The 24,467-nt window shown below is 54.3% G+C and overlaps 1 protein-coding gene across 1 annotated transcript; it reads right to left on the bottom strand.

Moving 5' to 3' along the window:
- Positions 1-246: 246 nt before the first annotated feature.
- LOC129082488 (leukocyte immunoglobulin-like receptor subfamily B member 3) lies at positions 247-13,995 on the bottom strand. Its single transcript, XM_054588179.1, has 14 exons — positions 13,947-13,995; positions 13,698-13,733; positions 13,242-13,526; positions 12,776-13,087; positions 12,286-12,567; positions 11,695-11,994; positions 5,402-5,686; positions 4,936-5,247; positions 4,447-4,728; positions 3,854-4,153; positions 1,882-2,014; positions 604-827; positions 421-521; positions 247-306 (listed from the first exon to the last, which is right to left on the bottom strand). The coding sequence occupies exons 1-14, from the start codon at positions 13,993-13,995 to the stop codon at positions 247-249; spliced, it is 2,961 nt and encodes a 986-aa protein (XP_054444154.1).
- Between the last annotated feature and the right edge of the window lie 10,472 nt (positions 13,996-24,467).

Here is a 24,467-nt window from a genome sequence, read left to right as displayed (position 1 = left end):
CCCTCAGGCCTCCTCTTTGTTCCCTTGAGGGGGTCAGAGGCATCTTAGGGCCCTCAGGGGACCGCTGGAAGGGGGCGGGGACAAGCCCGTCGCCGGTGCTGTGGGCGGGGCGAGGTCGGGGCGGGCGGCACGGGGCCGCGCAGGCCGGCAGGGGCAGGGCTGAGGGCTGTGCTGTGCCCGGGGCTCCGGCCGGGCTGCGGGCAGCGAGTCGCTGGGTGAGATGTTCCGCCGCGAGCTCCGGAGCAGTTACGGCGGCAGCCGGGGGCGCGGCGCGAGCTTGGACAGGTGGTCGCTGCGGGGGAAGCGCTTGGAGCAGAGGGGGCAGAGGAAGCGCTTCTGCCGCGAGTGCATCCCGCTCGTCGCCGCGCGCGAACTTCCTGTCGCCGGTGAGCCTGTCGCAGGCCCAGGGCGCTCTCTCACCTGTGCGCGTTCGCAGGGCAGTTTGAGGAGCGAGGACTCGCGGCGGCTTTGGCGCAGCCCCGGAAGGGACAGCGGAGGCTCTTGGCGGCGGCGGCGCAGGCCTAGGACCGGCACCGGGTGCGAGAGGACCCGGACTAGGGGGGACGGGGAGGACGGCGGGCGCCTCGTCGGAACTCCGCGGACCGCACGCAGGTCGGTCCGCAGGGGTGGCAGGGCCGTGGTTTCGGGCCCGGGCGAGCCACGCGGCGCACACGCAGGTCCGCGGCGGGGTCCGCGCTCTGGGCCCGTCCGTCCGCAGCGCCTCGTGCGCCCCCGGAGCCCGCCCTGAGCACGACGAGGCGAAGTGACCCAGGAAGGTCCCCGCCGCCGACAGGCCCCGCAGGGTGCGCGGCCGCGAGTCCGTGAGGCTGGTGGGGGGTGGGGACAATGACGGAGGCTCCGGGGGAGGGTGGTGGGCGGCTCTCCCCGCGCTCCAGAAGCATCTACGCCCGGGAATTCGGCAAGTGCCACCAGTCAGGGCTTTTGGGAAAAGCAAAACCTAAACGGTGTTTTCTTGGAGGTGGCTCACAAACGCACCGCCTGACTGTCCTGTGAAGAACCTGCGCCCTCGTCCCACCTGCTGGCGTTTCTGGAGGAAGGAACCACACCAAGGCCTTTATCTGCTCCACGGATTCTGGGTCAGCGCACGTGGCTGGGTTGCGGGACAGGCCGCTGGTGGAGGGTGACGGAGAGGCAACAGATCGATGTTTCTTTCCCACGTCAATGCTTCTCTCCCTCGCTCCCTCCCTCTCTCAAAACAGACAAGCAAGCAAACAAATAAACAAATGAAATCTTAAAAGGATGACAGAGGTTTCGAGCACACAGTCCTACGACACACCGTCTGGACAGCGCACGGTGTGCACCTTCCAAAGCCAAGCTCCCCCTCGTCCGCGTGGGTTCCTCTCCCTTTACCGTCTTCTGTCTCAGTCTGACCCCTTCCCTCTGGGAAGCATCATGCTACTGTTCGTGCCCACGAGTCTAGACTATTCCGGTATTTATCCATTTATTTAGCTGTTTAAAAGGGATTTGTTGTCTTAGCTAAAGAGACTCACGGTGAATGTGGTCAATAAACGTGAGAAAAACGTCCTCCATGAAGGTGGACCAGAGGTAGAAGGTGAGCACAGGTGTGGGTCTGACCTGCGAGGGGGCTGCGACCCCAGGTCAATGGGGTGAGGGGAGAGGGGCCGGTCCGGGAAACCCAGCAGAGGCGGGAAGGGAGGCGACCGCAGTTTAACTGTGGAAGAGCCTCCGCAGCCGCAGCCCCGCCACCTCCCCGCGCGAGGGCCACGGCCACAGCCCCCACGGCCTCTGCACACACTTTCCCACGCTTCCCACGGTTTCTTCCAGGGCTTCTGGGCATCATCAGACTCTTTCCCAGCGTCTGCCTTCCTGGAGGGTGGGTTTGTTGTCTCTTGTGCTCACCTCCTGGCCGCGCCGCGGGGTCTTCTCTGGCTGTGCCAAGCTTCCAACAGCAGCCCCCCGAGGACCAGGAGGATCAGGCCAGACACACCCAACCGGACGGCGTTCCCCACTGTGTAGTCGTGGGCGGTTGAGTCTGGAGGTTGAGGACAGAGAGGGCAGAGAGGTGAGGGTAACGCACAATCGCCCCAGGTTCCCTGGATGTCTGTCCAACCACCTGACTTCCATTGACTGGAGCTGACCCTCTGCCCTTCGCCCTGTGACTGAGAATTACGCCTCCCCCTCCGCTCCTGGAGTCTGACTGATTCTGTGATGGTCCCAGGTGTCAGCTGCCCCTGAGAATCAGTCACACGCAGGCTGTGGGAGAGGAGACGTGGCAATGCCACGTCGTGTCTTCCCCGACCTGCAGGGAGTCCCTGTAACCTGTGATGCCCGTCGCTTCCCTTGAGATGAGCATCTCTGGCCTTATATCTGCCTCTAATTAGGTTGCAAAGGTGACCTTTTGGGCCTTAATTTTTTCTCAAAATCCGTAGCATGAAGGAATGAACGGCTGGGTCTACCTTATAGTTCCCTCACTTCAGCTTGTTCCTTGTGTCTCTGAGGATTATATATTTTCACATCATTTTTATTACCTCTATCGACCTGTTCGTTAGGAAATAAATGATGGAAGGTATACAATACACTTTGCAGTCTTGCTGGGATCAAAGATGACCACAACTACCAGACCTAATTATTCACTGAGTGTGTAGCCTGAACAGGAAGATTGATAAGAAACAAGCAGACAACGTAAATAGTGGAATAAAATGTTTAGATAAACACTTGGACAAAAATACAGCTATGTATTGAGGTAAGATAGGCTGTGCTCAGTTGAGACAGGAAATCCCGGGAAACCCCTGGGCACCCTGAGGGGGGAGGGGCGCTGACAGGAGCTCTGATGGGGGCGGCTTGGAGGTCGCCCTGCCCCGGCCGCCCCCCGGGGCTCATGGGAGCTGAGCGGGAATCCCGCCGCCTCTCCACACCCTCGTCACGAGAGTGGCTCCCCGTGGACACGGAACCAGCTCTGGGTGGACTCCTGTTCCTTCTCCCACACGGGCTCACCGGCCCCAGAGATCTCAGCTGATCGCACTTGTTCAAGTCCTGGATCGGATTCTGCTTTGTTAGAGGAGAGAATCATGTCCCAGGTACAGATAGGATTTTGTCACTGGGATTCACCTCAAGGAGGGTGAGCCAGCCGCAGTTCCGCTTAGACTCCCAGTGCACCCCACTTCCAGGGACCCAGAAATGAGGGGACCCCTTGCCTGCATCTCCCACGTGGGCCTGGTTGCACAGGGGCCCGGAAGACGCAGGGCCCTGATTCAGCACCACGGACAGAGGCGCCTGCTCCCTCTCCCACCTGCGCGGCCCAGGCTCCCCTCCGTCCATTCGCTCTGCACTGACCACACAGGCCCCGGGGCCGCACTGCTCCTTGAGACGCGAGGCCCCTCCCTTAAGCCTCCACCTTTATCCCCAGGCCTTGAGGAAACAAATCCTTTTGTAACTATTTGATGTGTTGAAGTATAAACTGGGAAAGGAGCAGAGGCCTGGTGGAGACCGTGTCTCCTCTGGGCTAAGGGGACTCTGGTACCCGACAGCCAGGGAGTATGGCCGTGAGGGGGAGGTCGGCAGGTCCCAAGTGCTGCATGAAACAGGGACCAGGGAGGCTGTGGGGTGCTGCGTGTGTCTTCATATCCTCTAAGATCCCATCCCCCCCGCCCCCCGAATGCTGGCAATTCACACTCTCAGTCTCAGCCCTGCTCAGACCCTCATGTGGGGTGAGGCATGGAGAGCGTGGCCGACCCCCCTTCTTTTCCATCTTGTTATGGGGTGGGAATACCCCGTGGATGGCTTCGCTGTTTCCCCCCGTTCCCACCCCAGCCCAGAGCTGTCCTGGGGCGGGGTCAGCTCCCTCAGTGGACATGGGGTGGGAGGCCCTCACCTGAGACCGCGAGCTCCAGGGGGTCACTGGGCTGTGAGAGCAGGAAGGGGGAGGTGCTGTGGGAGCTGTAGCACCTGTAGGTCCCACCGTGGCCCGAGGTCACAGGACTGATGGTGAAGGTGGCCTCCGAGGGGGCAGCCGTGCCCTGCAGTCGAAGCTCCAGGGGAGGGTCCAGGGAGCCCTCCCTCTGCAGGTGGAAGGTGTCAGCCTTGGTCTCAGATCGACACAGCAGGGTCACGTTCGCTCCCCAGGGACCCAGGGGCCGCGGCCGGGCCGACAGGGAGGGTTTGCTGTCTGCTCCTGGGGAGAGGAGGGCGGTGCTGTGCAGAGGGTCACCCCCCTCCCCCCATGCCCTTGGCCCTGAGCTGAGAATCTGTCCTTCCCCAGGGACGCTGTCGGTGACCCCTCAGCCACTCTGGGTGAGTGTCTTCTCTCTCCATGCCCCTCCCTCCCTCACGCTCACTCCCTCCCCTAGTCCTCGCCCCTCAGCCTCTGCTCCAGGACCCTCTCCTGGGCCCCATCATCGCCATGGTGACCCCGGTCTGGAGCTCTGAGCAGACAGTCAGGACAGGGGACAGGGCAGGGCTCCTCACCCGCGATCAGGACGTCCAGGGGGGCGCTGGGGGCCGACCACGCATGGGAGAGGCTGTGTCCGCTGTAGCACCTGTACCGGCCCCCGTGGGTGCGGGTCACAGGGCCCAGGGGGAAGTCGGGGCTGTGCTGCCCATCGAGACGCTGAGGGGGTGTGGGCCCCTCGTCCTTGGTCAGAGCGAATCTGTCAAAGCCGGGCTCCGAGCGACACTGGAGGGTCAGGTTGTCCCCAGGCAGCAGCAGGGAGGCTGGCTGGGCCCGGAGGGAGGGCGACCTGTACAGGCCTGGGGAGAAGGGCCATTGGCAGCCAGGGGACACCCATCCCCCCCTCCACTGGGGCTGCAGGGAGAGTCCTCACCTGTCCCCCTCTAAGCCTCCTGTTTGTGGTTCTGTCCGCAAACACAGTAAATCTGGATCACTGACCCCCATTTAGATTTAGATCAGTTATTTGGGCCCAGGAAGGAATTGAAGCCTAGTGAGGGAAACCGCACCTGTGACCTGGATGTGCACAGGGTCACTGGGGTGTGACCATATGTGGGGGTAGGAGCCGGAGGATGCATAGCATCTGTAGGTCCCCCCGCGGGAAGCGCTCACGGGGCCCACCGGGAAGACGGCCTGGGTCCACGATGTCCCATCGTTGGACCTCCGTTCCGATTCCATGCGTCGGGGGGGCTCAGCCCCTCCCTCGTTCAGCAGGTGGAAAGGGCCGGATGTGGACTGTGAGGTACACACGAGGGACACGTTCCCCCCTGAGGCCACCACCGGGCTTGGCTGGGCTGCGAGGGACGGTGCACTGAACACTCCTGAGGGAGAAGGAGGATGTGAGTTAAAGGGGAGCAACACCCCACCTTCCCCAGCTGTGGGCTGGGAGGGGTGCGGCCCCCTAAAACCCCACTCTGTTCCCTTCAGCCTCTGAGGGGGAGCCCGCAGTGGGGAGGGGACCGGGGTCCTCCTTACCCGTCACCACCAGGACGAGGGGCTCGCTGCGCTCAGACAGGGTGTGCCCAGCCCTGTAGACACACTCGTATGGCGCTGCATCGTGTGATGTCGTGGATCGAATGCGGAACCCGGTCTTGTTGTTGGAGGCCTGTGGGATGCTTGTAAGCCAGGGCTCAGAGCGCCTCTCTTTATACAGACCGTAGGCATCAGCCCGCAGAGACCCCTGACACCAGAGGGTCACAGGGCTGCCCTTGCTGACCATGGGGCCTGGGTCAGCCCAGAGGGAGGGTCTGGGGAGGGCCTCTGAAAAGGGTTCAGATGTGCGGTGTCAGGGGGTGCCCTTCTCCCCGCACTTCCCCCAGCTGTCACTCCCAGGCCCCTCCCAGACTGGTCAGCATCGTTGCAGACCCACTGTGTGTCCCCAGCTGCCCAGGGGTCATTGTGCTGAAGCAGGAGGTCAGGGGGAGGACTCACCTGCCCGGACCTGGTCCCAGGGGCCCCCACACAGCCCTGGAAGGGAGTCCCCGTGAGATCGTCCTTCAACCCTCACGCAGAGGCTCCAGGCCTGGTCGGAGCCACCTCTCCTCCCCCAAGCAGCTCTGTTCCCGTGAGCCTCCTGAGTCCTGGGGTCCCTCGGGACCAGGACCCGGGAGGGGAGGGGCCCCCACCCCTCCTCTTCCCTGCAGCTCACCCAGGCAGAGGAGGGCCGTGAGGGTCGGGGTCCTGGGGCCTCCTCCCATGGTCTCCAGTGTGCAGACGACGTGTGAGATTCACTGGCAAGTCAGGGAGACAAATGGGGCGTACGGGTCCCCGGCATCATGTGACATGTCTTAGGTTCCTCATCGGCAGCCACCGGAAGGGAAGTGCCCCTTCCTGAAGGATGGGCCCCAGGAGGCACCTAGCTCTGGACCTTCCACCCTGAGGTGAGTATCAGCAGAGCCCCCATGTCTGCCTCCAGCTCACGTGACACTGAAACCCAGAGGGAGACACCTGCCCCGGAACATGAGGGTAGAGGACACTGGGAGAGGAGCAGCCCAATTTCTGTTTCTATTCTGACTCTGCTTTTCCTTGAACCTTTGTTTCCTTGCATAAGTCACTTCCCTCCCCTGAGCCTCTGTGAAGGCCATTTCTTCCTCTTTCTCCCTGACCAGGCCGTCGGGCAGTATTGACTGAGCAGGGGCCGCGTGCGGTCACGGTGCCAGGCTCTGCGGAGTCACTGCGGAAGCTGCCGGATTCTTCCCCTGGCCTCGCGGGGCCTCCGATGAATGAAGACAGACAGTGCAGATACTGAGACGGCCGGCAGCTCAGTTGCAGTCTCGTGAGACTGTAGGCGTCGGGAGGAAAAGGAAAATGAGGCGGTGAGGCTCCGTGGGAGGGGGTGTCATGCAGCTGTGTCCTGGCTGTGAGGGTCCTTCACGGGGATGGGTGACCCAAGGCATGAGCAGGGGTCAGTCCAGGGGAGCGGGGCTGGGGTGTCCTCAACCAGAAAGATCTCGGTCTGTTCTCAGAAGGGGTAGCTGTCAAGCCAAGGCTGTGTGGCCTGTTCACAAAGACCAGGGACACCGTGCAGATGGCTTGGATTTTATCATGGAGACAGTGGGAAAAATTTTAAGCAACAGAGGGTACGAACAGATTTATGTCTTAAAAAGGCTACCCTGTGTGAAACCTCATGCACGCAGGCTCTATTGAATATCACCTCCATCAGTAATAAAACACCAACATTCCCCTGGGCCATGGATGACATTTTGATCAGTATTTTAAGTTGTTCACATAAACCTATAATGCTCACCACCCTTAAGAGTTGAGTAGGAGGAGACAGGACGGCTCCTGGTCCTGTCTAGATCTTGGGAAGGAGGGGGCTCTGTTCAGACTGGCTGAGAGGGCAGCTGAGGAAAGCACCGGTTTCTAATGCCTCAGTTTCTTTGTGTGGATTGGGGTGGTGGGGTGTGCGGTAATGGGGCGATTTTGGCAGTGGCGTGTGAGTCATGCAGCCGGGGCGGGTGAGATTGGCCCCAGCCTGAACGTTCACAGCCTTGAGTAGCAGATGGTGCAACAGGGACCGTGTCTGAGGATGGGAACTGTGGGGGGAGGTGGCGGCGCAGGCAGGCTCAGACCAGATCAGTTGTAGGGAGAGTCCCCAGGAGGCGGAGAGAGGAGGGAATGGAGAGAGGCCTGAGGCCTGGATGGGAGGTCCAGGAAGGACGCTGATGTGACGACTAAATATCTTGAGGGGGCTTGGGGGCACCGTCCAGAGGGGCTCCGGAGACGGGCTGGTGTGGAGTCAGAGATGGGCTCAGTCAGACCGGCTTCGTGCGTCTGGCTCCCTCTGGTGGCAGGGCTCTAAAGTTGTCTATCTTGTCCTCACCTTTCAATGTCTCTGTCCATTTGTTGGTAAACTCATTAAAAAACAATGAAAAAATAAAAGGTCACGCGCTTACAGACACGGGCCCCACTCCCCTATGCCGGACGGCCATCTCCAAGGCTCCGCGGACCGCAGTCCAGCCTCAGGCCTCCTCCTTGCTCCCTTGAAGAGGTGAGAGGCATCTGAGGGGCCCTCAGGGGACGGCTGGAAGGGGGCGGGGACAAGAAGCCGGTTGCTGGTGCTCTGGGCGAGGCGAGGTCCGGGCAGGCTACACGGGGCTCCGGCCGGGCTGCGGGCAGCGAGTCGCTGGGTGAGATGTTCCGCCGCGAGCTCCGGAGCAGTTACGGCGGCAGCCGGGGGCGCGGCGCGAGCTCGGACAGGTGGTCGCTGCGGGGGAAGCGCTTGGAGCAGAGGGGGCAGAGGAAGCGCTTCTGCCGCGAGTGCATCCCGCTCGTCGCCGCGCGCGAACTTCCTGTCGCCGGTGAGCGTGTCGCAGGCCCAGGGCGCTCTCTCACCTGTGCGCGTTCGCAGGGCAGTTTGAGGAGCGAGGACTCGCGGCGGCTTTGGCGCAGCCCCGGAAGGGACAGCGGAGGCTCTTGGCGGCGGCGGCGCAGGCCTAGGACCGGCACCGGGTGCGAGAGGACCCGGACTAGGGGGACGGGGAGGACGGCGGGCGCCTCGTCGGAACTCCGCGGACCGCACGCAGGTCGGTCCGCAGGGGTGGCAGGGCCGTGGTTTCGGGCCCGGGCGAGCCACGCGGCGCACACGCAGGTCCGCGGCGGGGTCCGCGCTCTGGGCCCGTCCGTCCGCAGCGCCTCGTGCGCCCCCGGAGCCGGCCCTGAGCACGACGAGGCGAAGTGACCCAGGAAGGTCCCCGCCGCCGACGGGCCCCGCAGGGTGCGCGGCCGCGAGTCCGTGAGGCTGGTGGGGGGTGGGGACAATGACGGAGGCTCCGGGGGAGGGTGGTGGGCGGCTCTCCCCGCGCTCCAGAAGCATCTACGCCCGGGAATTCGGCAAGTGCCACCAGTCAGGGCTTTTGGGAAAAGCAAAACCTAAACGGTGTTTTCTTGGAGGTGGCTCACAAACGCACCGCCTGACTGTCCTGTGAAGAACCTGCGCCCTCGTCCCACCTGCTGGCGTTTCTGGAGGAAGGAACCACACCAAGGCCTTTATCTGCTCCACGGATTCTGGGTCAGCGCACGTGGCTGGGTTGCGGGACAGGCCGCTGGTGGAGGGTGACGGAGAGGCAACAGATCGATGTTTCTTTCCCACGTCAATGCTTCTCTCCCTCGCTCCCTCCCTCTCTCAAAACAGACAAACAAACAAAGAAATAAATGAAATCTTAAAAGGATGACAGAGGTTTCGAGCACACAGTCCTACGGCACACCGTCTGGACAGCGCACGGTGTGCACCTTCCAAAGCCAAGCTCCCCCTCGTCCGCGTGGGTTCCTCTCCCTTTACCGTCTTCTGTCTCAGTCTGACCCCTCCCCTCTGGGAAGCATCATGCTACTGTTCGTGCCCACGAGTCTAGACTATTCCGGTATTTATCCATTTATTTAGCTGTTTAAAAGGGATTTGTTGTCTTAGCTAAAGAGACTCACGGCGAATGTGGTCAATAAACGTGAGAAAAACGTCGTCCATAAAAGTGGACCAGAGGTAGAAGGTGAGCACAGGTGTGGGTCTGACCTGCGAGGGGCTGCGACCCCAGGTCAATGGGGTGAGGGGAGAGGGGCCGGTCCGGGAAACCCAGCAGAGGCGGGAAGGGAGGCGACCGCAGTTTAACTGTGGAAGAGCCTCCGCAGCCGCAGCCCCGCCCCCGCCGCTTCCCCGTGCGAGGGCCACGCCCACAGCCCCCACGGCCTCTGCACACACTTTCCCACGCTTCCCACGGTTTCTTCCAGGGCTTCTGGGCATCATCAGACTCTTTCCCAGCGTCTGCCTTCCTGGAGGGTGGGTTTGTTGTCTCCTGTGCTCACCTCCTGGCCGCGTCGCGGGGTCTTCTCTGGCTGTGCCAAGCTTCCAACAGCAGCCCCCCGAGGACCAGGAGGATCAGGCCAGACACACCCAACCGGACGGCGTTCCCCACTGTGTAGTCGTGGGCGGTTGAGTCTGGAGGTGGAGGACAGAGAGGGCACAGAGGTCAGGGTAACGCACAGTCGCCCCAGGTTCCCTGGATGTCTGTCCAACCACCTGACTTCCATTGACTGGAGCTGACCCTCTGCCCTTCGCCCCGTGACTGAGAATTACGCCTCCCTCTCCGCTCCTGGAGTCTGACTGATTCTGTGATGGTCCCAGGTGTCAGCTGCCCCTGAGAATCAGTCACACGCAGGCTGTGGGAGAGGAGACGTGGCAATGCCACGTCGTGTCTTCCCCGCCCTGCAGGGAGTCCCTGTAACCTGTGATGCCCGTCGCTTCCCTTGAGATGAGCATCTCTGGCCTTATATCTGCCTCTAATTAGGTTGCAAAGGTGACCTTTTGGGCCTTAATTTTTTCTCGAAATCCGTAGCATGAAGGAATGAAGGGCTGGGTCTACCTTATAGTTTCCTCACTTCTGCTTGTTCCTTGTGTCTCTGAGGATTATATATTTTCACATCATTTTTATTACCTCTATCGACCTGTTCGTTAGGAAATAAATGAAGGAAGGTATACAATACACTTTGCAGTCTTGCTGGGATCAAAGATGACCACAACTACCAGACCTAATTATTCACTGAGTGTGTAGCCTGAACAGGAAGATTGATAAGAAACAAGCAGCCAGTATAAATAAGAGAATCAACTGTTGAAGTAAACACATGGACAAAAATACAGCTATGTATTGATGTAAGATAGGCTGTGCTCAGTTGAGACAGGAAATCCCGGGAAACCCCTGGGCACCCTGAGGGGGGAGGGGCGCTGACAGGAGCTCTGATGGGGGCGGCTTGGAGGTCGCCCTGCCCCGGCCGCCCCCCGGGGCTCATGGGAGCTGAGCGGGAATCCCGCCGCCTCTCCACACCCTCGTCACGAGAGTGGCTCCCCGTGGACACGGAACCAGCTCTGGGTGGACTCCTGTTCCTTCTCCCACAGGGACTCACTGGCCCCAGAGATCTCAGCTGATCGCACTTGTTCAAGTCCTGGATCGGATTCTGCTTTGTTAGAGGAGAGAATCATGTCCCAGGTACAAATAGGATTTTGTCACTGGGATTCACCTCAAGGAGGGTGAGCCAGCCGCAGTTCCGCTTAGACTCCCAGTGCACCCCACTTCCAGGGACCCAGAAATGAGGGGACCCCTTGCCTGCATCTCCCACGTGGGCCTGGTTGCACAGGGGCCCGGAAGACGCAGGGCCCTGATTCAGCACCACGGACAGAGGCGCCTGCTCCCTCTCCCACCTGTGCGGCCCAGGCTCCCCTCCGTCCATTCGCTCTGCACTGACCACACAGGCCCCGGGACCGCACTGCTCCTTGAGACGCGAGGCCCCTCCCTTAAGCCTCCACCTTTATCCCCAGGCCTTGAGGAAACAAATCCTTTTGTAACTATTTGATATGTTGAAGTACAAACTGGGAAACGAGCAGAGGCCTGGTGGAGACTGTGTCTCCTCTGGGCTAAGGGGACTCTGGTACCCGACAGCCAGGGAGTATGGCCGTGAGGGGGAGGTTGGCAGGTCCCAAGTGCTGCATGAAACAGGGACCAGGGAGGCTGTGGGGTGCTGCGTGTGTCTTCATATCCTCTAAGATCCCATCCCCCCCGCCCCCCGAATGCTGGCAATTCACACTCTCAGTCTCAGCCCTGCTCAGACCCTCATGTGGGGTGAGGCATGGAGAGCGTGGCCGACCCCCCCTTCTTTTCCATCTTGTTATGGGGTGGGAATACCCCGTGGATGGCTTCGCTGTTTCCCCCCGTTCCCACCCCAGCCCAGAGCTGTCCTGGGGCGGGGTCAGCTCCCTCAGTGGACATGGGGTGGGAGGCCCTCACCTGGGACCAGGAGCTCCAGGGGGTCACTGGGCTGTGAGAGCAGGAAGCGGGAGGCGCTGTGGGAGCTGTAGCACCTGTAGGTCCCACCGTGGCCCGAGGTCACAGGACTGATGGTGAAGGTGGCCTCCGAGGGGGCAGCCGTGCCCTGCAGTCGAAGCTCCAGGGGAGGGTCCAGGGAGCCCTCCCTGTGCAGGTGGAAGGTGTCAGCTCTGGTATCAGATCGACACAGCAGGGTCACGTTGGCTCCCCAGGGCCCCGGGGGCGGCGGCCGGGCCGACAGGGAGGGTTTGCTGTCCGCTCCTGGGGAGGGAGGGCGGTGCTGTGCAGAGGGTCACCCCCCACTCCCCATGCCCTTGGCCCTGAGCTGAGATACTCTCCTTCCCCAGGGACGCTGTCGGTGACCCCACAACCACTCTGGGTGAGTGTCTTCTCTCTCCATGCCCCTCCCTCCCTCACGCTCACTCCCTCCCTAGACCTCGCCCCTCAGCCTCTGCTCCAGGACCCTCTCCTGGGCCCTATCACCGCCACGGTGACCCTGGTCTGGAGCTCTGAGCAGACAGTCAGGACAGGGGACAGGGCAGGGCTCCTCACCCGCGATCAGGACGTCGAGAGGGGCGCTGGGGGCCGACCATGCATGGGAGAGGCTGTGTCCGCTGTAGCACCTGTACCGGCCCCCGTGGGTGCGGGCCACAGGGCCCAGGGGGAAGTCGGGGCTGCGCTGCCCTTTGAGACGCTGAGGGGGTGCGGGCCCCTCGTCCTTGGTCAGAGCGAATCTGTCAAAGCCGGGCTCCGAGCGACACTGGAGGGTCAGGTTGTCCCCAGGCAGCAGCAGGGAGGCTGGCTGGGCCCGGAGGGAGGGCGACCTGTACAGGCCTGGGGAGAAGGGCCATTGGCAGCCAGGGGACACCCATCCCCCCCTCCACTGGGGCTGCAGGGAGAGTCCTCACGTGTCCCCCTCTAAGCCTCCTGTTTGTGGTTCTGTCCGCAAACACAGTAAATCTGGATCACTGACCCCCATTTAGATTTAGATCAGTTATTTGGGGCCCAGGAAGGAATTGAGGTCTAGTGAGGGAAACCGCACCTGTGACCTGGATGTGCACAGGGTCACTGGGGTGTGACCATATGTGGGGGTAGGAGCCGGAGGATGCGTAGCATCTGTAGGTCCCCCCGCGGGAGGCGCTCACGGGGCCCACTGGGAAGACGGCCTGGGTCCACGACCTCCCATCGTTGGACCTCCGTTCCGATTCCATGCGTCGGGGGGGCTCAGCCCCTCCCTCGTTCAGCAGGTGGAAAGGGCCGGATGTGGACTGTGAGGTACACACGAGGGACACGTTCCCCCCTGAGGCCACCACCGGGCTTGGCTGGGCTGCGAGGGAGGGGGCGCTGAACGCTCCTGAGGGAGAAGGAGGATGAGAGTTAAAGGTGAGCAACACCCCACCTTCCCCAGCTGCAGGCTGGGAGGGGTGCGGCCCCCTAAAGCCCCATTCTGTTCCCTTTAGCCTCTGAGGGGGAGCCCGCAGTGGGGAGGGGTCCGGGGTCCTCCTTACCCGTCACCACAAGGACGAGGGGCTCACTGCGCTCAGACAGGGTGCGCCCAGCCCTGTAGGCACACTCGTATAGCCCTGCATGGTGTGATGTCGTGGATCGAATGCGGAACCTGGTCTTGTTGCTGGAGGCCTGTGGGATCCTCGTAAGCCGGGGCTCAGAGCGCCTCTCTTTATACAGACCGTAGGCATCAGCCCGCAGAGACGCCTGACACCAGAGGGTCACAGGGCTGCCCTTGCTGACCATGGGGCCCGGGTCAGCCCAGAGGGAGGGTCTGGGGAGGGCCTCTGAAAAGGGTTCAGACGCGCGGTGTCAGGGGGTGCCCTTCTCCCTGCACTTCCCCCAGCTGTCACTCCAAGGCCCCTCCCAGACGGGTCACCATCGTTGCAGACCCACTGTGTGTCCCCAGCAGCCCAGGGGTCATTGTGCTGAAGCAGGAGGTCAGGGGGAGGACTCACCTGCCCGGACCTGGTCCCAGGGGCCCCCACACAGCCCTGGAAGGGAGTCCCCGTGAGATCATCCTTCAACCCACACGCAGAGGCTCCAGGCCTGGTCTGGGCCCCCAGCGCTGGGGTCTGATCTGGGGCTGAGCCACCTCTCCTCCCCCAAGCAGTTCTGTTTCCATGAGCCTCCTGTGTCCTGGGGTCCCTCAGGACCAGGACCTGGGACGCGACAGGCCCCCACCCCTCCTCTTCCCTGCAGCTCACCCAGGCAGAGGAGGGCTGTGAGGGTTGGGGTCCTGGGGCCTCTTCCCATGGTCTCCAGTGTGCAGACGACGTGTGAGATTCACTGGCAAGTCAGGGTGACAAATGGGGCGTACAGGGCCCTGGCATCATGTGACATGTCTTAGGTTCCTCATCGGCGGCCACCGGAAGGGAAGTGCCCCTCCCTGAAGGATGGGCCCCAGGAGGCACCTAGCTCTGGACCTTCCACCCTGAGGTGAGTGTCAGCAGAGCCCCCTTGTCTGCCTCCAGCTCACGTGACACTGAAACCCAGAGGGAGACACCTGCCCCGGAACATGAGGGTAGAGGACACTGGGAGAGGAGCAGCCCAATTTCTGTTTCTATTCTGACTCTGCTTTCCCTTGAACGTTTGTTTCCTTGCATAAGTCACGTCCCTCTCCTGAGCCTCTGTCACGGCCATTTTCCCCCTTTTCTCCCTGACCAGGCCGTCGGGCAGTATTGACTGAGTAGGGGCCAGGTGCGGTCACGGTGCCAGGCTCTGCGGAGTCACTGCGGAAGCTGCCGGATTCTTCCCCTGGCCTCGCGGGGCCTCCGATGAATGAAGACAGACAGTGCAGATATGAGACGGCTGGCGGCTGAGTTACAGGAGCAGCTAAGGAAAACACAGGATTTTTAAAAAATTAAAAACATTTTTTTATTGTTCAAATACATGTGTCTCCACATTCCTGCCACCACTTTCCCCTGCCTGACCCATGCCCACAGCAACCCTCAACCCTTCCCCTCTTTGGCTTTTCCATGGGTTCTTTATACATGTTCCATGACTTGACCTTTCCCCTTCTTTTCCCCGTAATCCCCCTCCCTAATACGCTCTCGTCACTGCTAGTTTGTTTTTTCTTTCAGTGCTGCTGGTTGTATTTTTCTTGCCCGTTTGTTTTGTTGGTTACGTTCCACTTATAGGTGAGATCATATGGTACTTGTCTTTAACCTCATGGCTTATTTCGCTTAGCACGATGCTCTCCAGTTACGTCCATGCTGTCGTGCAGGGTAGTAGCTCTTTCCTTCTTTCTGCTGCGTAATGTTCCATTGTGTAAATGTACCATAGTTTTTTGACCCACTCATTTATTGATGGGCACTTAGGTTGCTTCCAGCACTTGGCTATTGTCAGTTGTGCGGCTATGAACATTGGGGTGCATAGGTTGTTTTGAATTGGTGTTTTGGGATTCTTTGGGTATAATCCCAGAAGTGGACTTGCTGAGTCAAAAGGCAGTTCCATTGTGAGCTTTGTGAGGAAATTCCAAACTGTTTTCCACAGTGGCTGCAGCCGTCTGCATTCCCACCAACAGTGTACTAGGGTTCCCTTTTCTCCACAACCTTGCCAAAACTTGTTCGTTTATTTGTTTACGCTGGCCATTCTGACCACTGCGAAGTGGTATCTCATTGTGCTTTTAATTTGCATTTCTCTGATGGCTAATGATGCTGAGCATCCTTTCATGTCTCTGGGCCTTGTCTGTGTCCTTCTTAGAGAAGTGTCTGTTCAGGTCCTTCGCCCATTATTTAATTGGATTGTTTGTCTTCCTGGAGTGCAGTCATATGAGTTCTTTATATATTTAGGCGATCAAACCCTTGCCTGAGGTTTCATTGGCAAATATATTTTCCCATACAGTTGGTTCCCTTTTCATTTTGCTGATGTTTTCTTTAGCCATGCAAAAGCTTCTTATTTTTATTAACATGACACCAGTACAGAAATAGTCAAGTAGACCAATGAAATAAAATGAGCATTCTAGAAACAAACATATATCTCTGTCTAACAATGCAATATATGATTAAATTGATATTTCAAATCCATGGGGAAAATAAGGCTTATTCAACAAATAAGGTGCATGGACCACTATTACTTGAAACAAAACAAATATAGAGCACTAGCTGGTGTGGCTCAGTGGATTGAGCACTGGCTTGCAAACCAAAGAGTTGCTGGTTTGATTCCCAGTGTGGGGCACATGCCTGGATTGCAGGCCAAGTCCTCAGCAGGGGGTGCGCGAAATGCAACCGCATATTGATGTTTCTGTCCCTCACTTCCACCATCTCTTCCCCTCTCTAAAAGTAAATAAATAAATAAAAATCTTAAAAAAACAAATATAGAGCCCTATTTCACACATTATACACAAAGTATTCAGGTGAATTAAAAATCAGTATGTAAAATCTAAGGAGTTTTAGGAGAAAACACAAAATAATATTTTTCTTACTCTGAAGCAAAATATTCAAACCCAGAAGTTATAAAGGAAAATATTGACAATATGACTATATTAAACATTTAACACTATACAGTAATATACATATTAAAAAAGTTAAAAGACAAGTAATAGAAAAGGAAAGTATTTGTAACACATCTAAAAAAGGGTAAATAGTTGGGTCTTTTTAGGGAAAAAATTCTACAAACATTTAATCAAAAAATGGATAAAGAATACCAAAAAGTCATTTAAAGCTGTTAAAAAAATAATAGAAATAGGCAAGAAAAATACAAAAACAGGTTCTGTTTCAACAAATAATCAAGTAACAAAATAACATACCATCATCACAATCAGATTAATAAGTATTAAATATTGTTAATATCAAGTATTGGTAGCTGTGAAAGGAACTGGGTATTCATAGACTCTTTTTTTTCATCTTCTTAAAGCAGTCCGTTTATCATATCTTGCAATGCTGGTTTGGTGGAGGTGTATTCTTTTAGCCTTCTTTTGCCTGGGAAACTCCTTCTTTCGCTTTCCATTTTAATTGAGAGCCTTGCTGGGTAGAGCAGTCTTGGTTGCAGGCCTTTGCTTTTCCTGACTTGGAATATTTCTTGCTATTCCACTTCTGTCCTGTAGTGTTTCTGTTGAGAAGTCAGCTGCTAGCTGTATTGGGACTCTATTGTATGTTACTTCCTCTTTCTCCCTTGCCTCCTTTAGGATTCTCTGTTTGTCTTTGCTGTTTGCCATTGTAATGATGATGTGTCTTGGCGTGGGCCTCACTGGGTTCCTCTTGAATGGGACCCTCTGTGCTTCCTGGGCTTGTGTGACTTTTTCTCTCCTCCAATTAGGGAAGTTTTCCATCATGACTCTTTCAAACAGGTTCTCTATCCCTTGCTCCTCTTCTTCTCCTTCTGGTATCCCTCTTATATGGATATGATTATGCTTCAGGGTGCCCTGCATTTCCCTAAATGCCTATTCATTCTTTTTGAATCTTTTTTCATTTTCTTGCTTTCTGGGAGCTTTTTTCTACCTTGTCCTCCAGCTTTCTGATTTGGTCCTCAGCTCATCTAGCCTGCTTTTGATTCTTTCTTCTGTGTTCTTTATTCAGAAATTGTATTCTGCATTTCCTCTTGTCTCTTATTGATAGTTTCTATGTCCTTTTCGATGCTGATATAGTTTGCAGTAAGTTCCTCATAGTTTCCCTGTAGTTTTTGTGTAATTGTCTTTGAGCTCAGTGAGCTCATTGAGCTTCCTTAGAACCGTTGCTTTGAACTCAATATCTGATAGTTTACTTGCCTCTATTTCACTTAGTTCTCTTTCTGGGGATTCCTTCTTTCCCTTTGAGTGGGGCATTCGATTGGGAGGTGTTTCTTTGTCTTCCCGTTATTTGTGAAACCCTTCTCTTTTGCTTCTGCTTCTTAAATTGATCTGTCTTGATTTCTTGACTTTGTGGTATGAACTTCTATGGTTGGAGAATTCTGTTTTTTATTTTTGGATCTGCCTCTGATGATGTCAGATGTTGTCCCTGTCTGACCTTAGGCAGCCTGTTCGAGACTCCCAGTAGTCTACTGTCTGTAGCTGTCTCCTTCATCTGTTAATCTATTCACTCTGCACTCAGCAGGCCGCCTGAGACAGCTCAGCGTGGGGCAGAGAACCTCCTGGGGGTGGGGTTACTGGGTCTTCTCACGCTGCTGCCGTATGGGGGAGAAGTCTGCACTGGGATCCCGCAAGCTACTCTCTCCATTCTTTCCCCAAAGCCTCCAACTACAGTCTCTCCTCAAGAGTCTCCAGACCTCTCTGCACCCCCTCTAGCCAGGGGGCTAGAGCCAGTAGTCTACTGTCTGTGGCTGCCACTCTGCACTCAGCAGGCAGCTTAGACAGCACAGGGTGAAATCCCACATGGGGGCGGGGCAATGGGTTTCCTGAGGCTGCTGCTGCTCAGGGGCAGACGTCTCTGCCTGAGCAAGATGGCTGCTGCCGCATGGGGGATGAGTCAGCACCGAGATCCCGCCACCTACTCTCAGTTTTCGCCTCACAGCCTCCTTCCCCAGTCTCTCCTCAGGCGTCTCTAGTCCACTCTTCCCTGCCTTTGCTGGAGACCAGAGTAAGTGGCTGCAAATAATAATTTATATGTTGGCCCCTTAAACAGTTCTTTGCGTCTCCTGCTGCCTCTCTCTGGCAGAGAGCAACCCTGCCGCTTTTCACAGCTGGCTATTTTCTGTGTACTTTTTTTGGCTCTGGTGCTGTGGGCTAGAGGTCCTTGCTTTTGGTTTAGACCCCGCTCTTCTCAGGGGGATCCAACTGGCCTTTTCAATGTCCTTCTGGTGCTGCCACCCGTGGGTACAGACTTCTCAGGTCTCTACTGCACTCCTGACCAGTTAGATTGTGCTAAAACCGATTCTTCTGTCTGTCCAAGGTTGTAAGGCTCCACTCCCACTATTGTTCAGTTGTTTGTCCCAGGTAATTTCTCCACCATTTAGTTGTAATTCCAGATTGGTCCTGGGAGGAGGTCAGTGTTACTTCTACTCGCTCCTCTGCCACCTTGATTCTCTGGACCTAAAATTTTTTTTTTTTTTAATGGGAGAGGGAGTTTACCAACTACTGGCCAGATACATTGAAAGATGAGGACAAGATATACAACTTGAAAGGCAGAGACAAATTTATCTGAAAAAATAAATAAAAAAAGATGACATACGCAAATTAAAAACAAAAGGAAATACAACTTGAGAATCCTGCCACAAGAGGAAGCCAGATGCATGGAGCCCAAAGTCAGAGAAGCCCCGGAACACAAGCAGGACCAACAGAAAGGATCTCTTAACTGAGGGGAGATGGTCACACTTGAAGGAGGTAATTGTGACAACAAATACAAAAAGAGAACACAGACTCCAAAGAATACGATGAATCAAAAACTACGCCATCCCCAAAGACCACAGTGCCTCAATAACCAATGTGCTCAAAGACATGGAGAACTGCAATTTACCCAATAGATAATTCAAAAGAAACTGAGCTATAAGACAAAAATGGAAAGACAATTCCATAAAATGAGAAATACGTTACTTGGTCCAAATGTGAAATTTAATGAGACAGACAAATTCAAGAGCACATTAAAAATTTTATACACCATGATTAAATGGAATTAAACACGATTGTGACAATAGACAGAAATATTTCAACATGTGCAAATCAATAAAAGTTTTCACCATAGAGAGTAAAAGATATAAAACACATGGTTGTTTAAATAGATGCAGAGAAAGAATTAGAGAAAATACACCATTGTTTCAAAATAACTCCTGTCAAAAAATTAGGGATGGAATGAACATAACCTCGGTGAAAGACAAATACAATATGATGTCACTTATAAGAGGAATGTAATGAAAAACATAAACTAACAAACAAATTGGAGCCACAGGCATGGAAACAGGGAACAGACAGTGACCAGAGGCTGGGTGTAAAAAAATATATATAAATAAATAAAGGTCACTTGTGGCAAGCCCAGAGTTAACATCATGCATAACAGTGAAAAGCTGGAAGTTTGTCTTTTGAGATCAGCCATAAGACAAGGATGCATACTCTCACCCCTCCTATGCAACACATACTAACCATCTTAGGCAGGGCAGTCAGACAAGAAAAAGAAACAAAGGGCATCCAAATAGGAAAGAAAGAAATAAAACTGTTGCTGATGATGCAATCTTATAAATAAAAAAAACCCTAAAAAATCCACCAAGAAAATGGTGAGAATGAATAAACAAATTCAGTAAAGTTGCAGTGTACAAAATGACCATATAAAAATCAGCGGCATTTCTATACACAAACAATAAAAGTTCAGAAAAGGAAATAAAGAATGATTCCATTTACAATAGCATCAAAAACAACATATGTCCAAGGAGGTGAAAGATCTGGACATGAAAACTTTGAAAAAAGAAACTGAAAAGACACAAATAAATGGAAATAAAATATATCCCCTATTCACAGTTTGGAAGAATGTCTATTATAGACATTCTTCCAACCTACAAATTCAATGCAATGCCTATACAAATTATACATGCATTTTTCACAGAAATAGATAATAAAATTCACACAAAACATCAAAAACCCAATAGCCAAAGAAATCTTGAAAATGAAGAAGAAAGGTGGAGGCATTACACTGCCTGATAGCAAATTATACTACAGAGCTGTAATAATAAAACAGTATGGCAGCTGCAAAAAAAAAAAAAAAAAAAAAAGACATACAGACCAATCAAACAGAATCAAAATCACAGAAATAAAACCACACATTAGCTAATATATGCCAGAGTGAAAGGATTTGGCAAAATCTAACAAAACTCTTGCATCACCAAAAATGAATGGAGCACCCACAGCCTGATAAAGGCACCAGTGCAAAGCCTACACTGAACACCACATCTCAGGGGGGAAACTTAATGTACGTGGACAATACATTAAAGAGGAGGTGGCTGGAGACAAGGACCTGAAGTGCGAGAAAGGAGCCTGGTGGGCGGGAGGCCCGTGGTCTTGAAAGGCACTTGTCTTCCCACAGGAAGCCTCCTCCCTGTGGCCATCGAGGCCCCATAAGGGTCCCCGCAGAGCCCGTCGTTCTCACAGTGAGACACATCCTAGAACCTCCTGAGGAAGAGGGGCAATAGTTCACCCGAATGAGGGTCTTGCCCTCGGGAAAAGCCAGGTGAGTCCAGGAGGGACCGTGCAGCCACTGGCCCAGCAGAACGTCTTCAAGACCCTTCAGGAAGGGAGTCCTCACACCTGCCTTCCCCGAGGCTCCTTGCTGGTTACATGCACCTGCACATAAACCATTAGCTCCCGCAGCTCTGCCGTCTCCCAGCGCAGGAGTCTCCAGGGGAAGTGGGTGGGATCCGCAGCCGCCTGGGAGTGTGAACCATCACTTCCAGCTGAGTGTCTCACGTAGGCATGTGGACTGTGGACAAGTCACATTTCCTTTCTTAGGCACAGTTTCTGCCTCTGTTAAAAAAAAATGTGAATATGAGCCCACAAAGTAGTTGTGAAGCTTACGTGAGATGATGCGTGGGTCACAGAATACAAACAAAATAACTTTATTAACTATTTGGAACTTTTGGGAGTGTATTTTTTCAAGATCGCCGAGAACAAGGAGCATCAATGCGTAGTTTCCCCTTCGCTGTGGGACCTTAAACGGCTAAAACGTCCCTGGTAACACACACACTATGAATCTTTCCTGGCTGAGGGTACAAGGGGTTCCCTGGTGGCCCCCCGTGTCCCAGAGGCGGCGTTTCCCGACTTGGCTGAGCTCCCAGGGAGTGACGGAGACCCGGGCCGGGGGAGGCGGGGAGGCTGCCCAGGGCCCAGCAGGACCAGGCTGCCGGGGCGCCGGTTCCCCGCTGCCGCAGGCGCGCTCTCAGCCCTGGGCCGCAGGCACGGGCAGGGGCGGCCGTGGCCCCTGCCGTGGGCTGGCTGGGCAGTTGCGCTGAGGGAGGCCTTGCATTTCAGCCATGTGGGAGATGGAGGGGTCGGTTCCAGGGCAGAAAGTTTTGTAGGAAACCGAAATACCCAGAACCACCTCCGACAACTTCAGAGCAACGAGCCCAGGAGTCCCCGGAGCGGGGGATTCGGAAGCGGGGATGGCAGAGCTGCGGGGCTCCCTGCACGCTCCTCACTGACCGTCTGCTCCCGGGAGGCCCGTCCCTGCGGTCCGCTGCGGCCGCTCTTCGCTGCGAGGGAGTCTGCTCCCAGCGAGCTGGTCACTATAGCAACTTGCATTTTCCATAGAAAATAATGTGAGGACTTCTTTTTAGGACCCCAGGCAATTGTTCTGGATGTTTTTTTAGTTCAATGCACAGATCATAAACCTAATCATTTTAATGTGTACAATTCAATGTAAAATATATTTTTTTTCCGTTTTAATTTACGCTTCATTTACCACAAGAAGACAAGATACAGATTTCATGTTTAAATACATGCCCCCTGTCCCTTAGTTGGTTTTCCTTATTTCAGTAAAATGTTTAAATATTTATCTCTGGAGATGTTACTAAATGTCATGCTCACGTCTTTCTGTCTGATACCATAGCTATAACATTGGCCCTCCTCATTCTAGTCCCCAAGTGTCTTAAACCCCCACTTCTGGTCTCCTCATGCCGCATTCTGGAACTTTCTTCTATATTGTACTCCATATAGAACCATAATTGGACCTTCAGCTGTGTCTCCTCCTTGGTGGAAAGAATTGTTTTAATGTATCCATTCTATTGGGTATTTCATCTCTCATATTTTTAACTCATTATATTCTTCTATAAAAAAAATTTTTGGCTCAAAATTTGAAAACTCCCTCTTTTTCAGATATTTACACACGATCATCTTAAGTTACTCTCATATTTTCCTACTGCTTCTCTTTCATTGCATGTGACAGCCCCCAGAATCAGTAGGCGGCTGCCCACAGCGCGGTCATTACTAGGATCTCTCTATCGCCCGTCTTGTAGGAAGTCTCTGCCTGCGCACGCCTGGTCCCCCACAGGTTCCCCGGGGCTGCCCTGGGAGCCAGGCTCCTCAGGGTCTATGGCAGCTGCCCCTGCTCCTTTGGCGTCCACTCTCTCAGACTCAGCATCTGCTCATGTTCTGCCCACCAGGGCTGGTCCGAGGGGAGCGTCCCATGCACACACAAGGGACAGGCACCCATGGCTGACATACTGGACTCGGCCTATTTCAGGGCACACAGGGGAGAGAGCTCACTGCTGACCATGGACTTCAGCAAGTGGACAGAGAAATCCCAGAGCCTGCACAGAAACACGGGGCAGAGACCACACCTCCAGCCTTCACCTGCACCTTGACACTCCTTTTCTGCGAGGCCCTGGGTCCCTCTCTGTCTATACAGGGGGGAATCCCCTGCCTATGACCCATGGATGGTCCCAAGCACTGGGGGCCACTCTGCTAGAACAAAGATGGTATCATATTGCATATATAAATGTATCAAGTACACATATATTACGTTTGACACATATACAACATTATATGTCAATCATACCTCTATAAAGCTGGATAAACATTTCCCTTCTAGCCTGAGCTAAGAAAAACCTAGAGAGCAGGAAAGGAAATGGAACCTGTTGATAACAAATGCTGGAGAGTTTATGAATCTACCTACGTATGTATGTATGTATTCATTTATCTACATCTGTGTGTCTACATGCATGTGTATCAGTCAGTCTATCAATGTATCTCCATCTGTCAATCAACCTCTCTGACCTCCAGAGTGTGAGACAATACAATACATTTCTGTTGGCTTAAACCACTCAGTTAGTTGTCTTTGGCTGAGACAACCTACTAATCTAATTTATTCATTCTTTCTCTCTCTCTCTCTCTGCATATATATAATTTGTCTCTGTCTCCATAATGACACAAGGAACTGAGGAAATGACTTTTGACTCATAAACAACAAATGATTTCAGCTACAACAATAAAAGCAGATTTTGCATGTTTTGTTCTCTTCTAGAAATGCAGAACCAAACTGTCCAAGACATTAATTTCTATTAGGCAGAAGAGTCAAAAAATATATGCAGCTGGTACTAGGCCTAATAAACACTAAGTGGGTGATGGAGTTCATATTTCTTCTGAAAATAGTTGCACATTATTAATCATTATATATATTAGTTGGCCAAAGAATACTGAATATCATAAATTGTATAATTGATACGGACTTCAAGGGACAGCAAGCTGTGTTAAGTCACTACGTGATTGTAGAGTTTAGGAAAACTAAATGTGACACTTTAGACATGAAGCCTGTTGACTAAGGTGGCTCAAGTGAAACGCTCAGCACCTGCTATTTTTAGGGTGAGAGAACTTGTTTTCTTCCTTTGTGACAGGCGCCTTGCACAGTACAGTGGTGTGGGGACAGAAGACACTGCCAACCACATCCTGTGGCTTTGTCTCTTGAGCTTCACTGTAACAAGTGAAAGATAAATTCTCAAGAGCTCTGCTACAGAACTTGCCGTGGGACGGTACTGCATTCCCTGATGGATGAGTGGCACCCACCCTACGGTACAAAATAAATTAAAGATTTTTATCAGGGAACCAGCAAGTCAGGAGAGCTCTCCAGTTCCACACCTGGCCCAGTCTGGCCCAGAAATGTGCATGTGTGTCTAAAAGATTTTCCTTAAGACCATGGACCCCCATCATCTATACTAAGGAACTTTTCCTTTTGTGGGAATCCTGAGAGGCCGAGAGAGAACTCAGCACTGGGTTGCAGACAGCTCCACCCATTTAGGAGTCAGCCAGCTGTGCAACTTATCCAGAGGTCTTTGAACTTAATGTACAGGGAAAGAGAAATATGAGTATATGGGTTCCA

The sequence above is a fragment of the Pteronotus mesoamericanus genome, unplaced genomic scaffold (assembly GCF_021234165.1).
Source record: "Pteronotus mesoamericanus isolate MK-2021 breed Mesoamerican mustached bat unplaced genomic scaffold, CSHL_Meso_final scaffold_128, whole genome shotgun sequence".
Classification (NCBI taxonomy): Eukaryota; Metazoa; Chordata; class Mammalia; order Chiroptera; family Mormoopidae; genus Pteronotus; species Pteronotus mesoamericanus.
This window is presented reverse-complemented; position numbering and strand designations above follow the sequence as displayed.